At 58.2% G+C, this 2162-nt stretch overlaps 1 protein-coding gene across 1 annotated transcript; it reads left to right on the top strand.

The window, feature by feature from the left end:
* Positions 1 to 1014: 1014 nt before the first annotated feature.
* Positions 1015 to 1955, top strand: B0I36DRAFT_352157 (versicolorin reductase; the record flags this gene model as incomplete). The annotated part of the gene is made up of 2 exons (XM_046157084.1): positions 1015 to 1834; positions 1921 to 1955. 2 exons carry the CDS (start codon positions 1015 to 1017, stop codon positions 1953 to 1955), a joined length of 855 nt encoding a protein of 284 aa, XP_046009487.1.
* Between the last annotated feature and the right edge of the window lie 207 nt (positions 1956 to 2162).

Raw genomic sequence — 2162 nt, 5'->3', positions numbered from 1 at the left:
AGCTCAAGGCCGGGCTGAAGCCGTTGCTGCGTTAGCTCAGGGCGGCGTAACGGTAACTGTGAGTGGTTGGTCACAAGACTCACAACCAGCAGCTGGGCGACGCGTTGCGGTTGCGTACACGTTGACGCAGGTGGGCAGCGATGGAGAAGGACATGCAAGAAGTCAAGATGGAAGGTTTACAGGACGCTTTGCGTTTATCGGAAACCAGCGGTCACGAAATATGTTGGCTAGCTGTATGCGGTCGCGGAGAGACGAGAGGAACGATGGGAAGGAGCTACGGGCACAGTGCCAGATCCGCACGGTCAGCTGATGTGCACCGTGTTCCGTTTGCTGCACGGGAGAAAATGCAGCATTCGGAGACCGACAGAGGCATCACCACCACACGCTATTACACGATTCCCCAGAAATAAAGACGCAATGCGGCGAGAAAGTCCAAGCAATCCGTCTGCATCAGTCATAATCGCCCATGCCGGCCCGGGCTCGCTGCACTGCGCCACGCACGTTGCGACAGTCCCCTGGCGTGGTCTTGCCTGCCTGCTTGCCTGTCTGCCGTGCCGTTCCGGACGTCCGTGGGGAATAACTGCCAATGTCCGCCACGTCGACGCCTTTGCCGTGGCTGATAGGACTCATACCGGTGAACTGCTAAACCAGGGCGTCGGGCGTCGCTGCTGACAGGAGCCAAAGATGCTGGACCCCGAATATTCTCGGGCCAGCATAGGGGCACAACTCGACGACCGCTGCCCGCTTCACGCCCATTCCGGCCCGGCGCTTATGCTTGTTGTCTCTACAGGGATTCTGTGTCCGGACATTGTCTTTGTGGTTTGCTCAGGGATGCCCAGCTCGCCGTGGACGGTACAATAAGTCCAAATGTCCAGGCAGACCACGCAACTTTCCACAGTCCCCTTCATCATTCTCGCTTAGACTGCACCAGTCGATCATAGACTTTGTGCTTCGACACGCCCGTCAATTCCCACAGTTGATCAATCATTCAAATTATTTTCCCACGTGACAGCCATGGCGCCGTCCGCGACCACACATTCGACCCAGGTCACCGCTTCACACCAGGATCAGCATCCCATGAGCAACCTTGTCAACCCTCTCGCGGGCAAGGTCGCCCTCATTACTGGTGCTGGGCGCGGCATCGGTAGGGGCATCGCGCTGGAATTGGGCAAGCGCGGTGCTTCCATTGTTGTCAACTATGGGCGCAGCTCCAAGAGCGCCGAGGAGGTAGTCGCCGAGCTGGCCAAGCTTGGGTCAAAGTCAATCGCCATGCAGGCCGACATTTCCCGGCCTGAAGAGGTGGCCGTGCTCTTCGAAAAGGCCATGGCGCACTTTGGCCACATTGACTACATCATCTCCAACTCGGGCATGGAGGTCTGGTGTGAGGAGACCGAGGTCACCCCTGAGCTCTTCAACAAGGTCTTCGACCTCAACTGCCGCGGCCAGTTCTTTGTTGCCCAGCAGGGCCTCAAGTACGGCAGCGAGGGCGGTCGGATTGTCCTGACGTCGTCTATTGCGGCCCAGATGGCAGGTATCCCCAACCACGCCCTCTACGCCGGATCAAAGGCTGCGGTCGAGGGCTTCACCCGCGCCTTTGCCGTCGACTGCGGCCGCAAGAGGATGACGTGCAACGCCATCGCCCCGGGCGGCATTCAGACCGACATGTTTGACGAGAACAGCTGGCATTACGTACCGGGCGGCTACAAGGGCATGCCGATTGACACCATCAAGAACGGCCTGCGCAAAATGTGCCCGCTCGACAGAGTCGGCGAGCCTGCCGACATTGGCAAGGCGGTGTACTGCCTTCTCAGCGACGAAGGCGAATGGATAAACGGTATGTATCCTGTTCCCCGCCCACGCCGGGTTCTAACCATTCCCGAGTCGGCCACCTCGTTGCTAACCGCTTCGTGCATCGCACAGGCCAGGTCATTCGTTGCTCGGGAGGTGGCGTCTGAGTTCAGGGGAGAGAGATGCTGGAGGTTGAGGGAAGGGTGTTTGGGGTCCGCGCGAGTTATTCTTGCCTTGAAAATTCGGTTTGTCGTTCACAGGGATCACTTGGGAATAATAGCACAGCGCTGCGCCGAGATATTGTTCAGATTTCAGTGAGGTTCTGCTTCGTGACACACGTATGGTGTCGAATTGAATCACCGTGGTCCAACACG

This window comes from Microdochium trichocladiopsis, assembly GCF_020744255.1.
Source record: "Microdochium trichocladiopsis strain MPI-CAGE-CH-0230 chromosome Unknown B0I36scaffold_8, whole genome shotgun sequence".
NCBI lineage: Eukaryota > Fungi > Ascomycota > Sordariomycetes > Xylariales > Microdochiaceae > Microdochium > Microdochium trichocladiopsis.
Note: the sequence above shows the minus strand (reverse complement) of the source record. Positions and strands in the feature narration are given on the sequence as shown.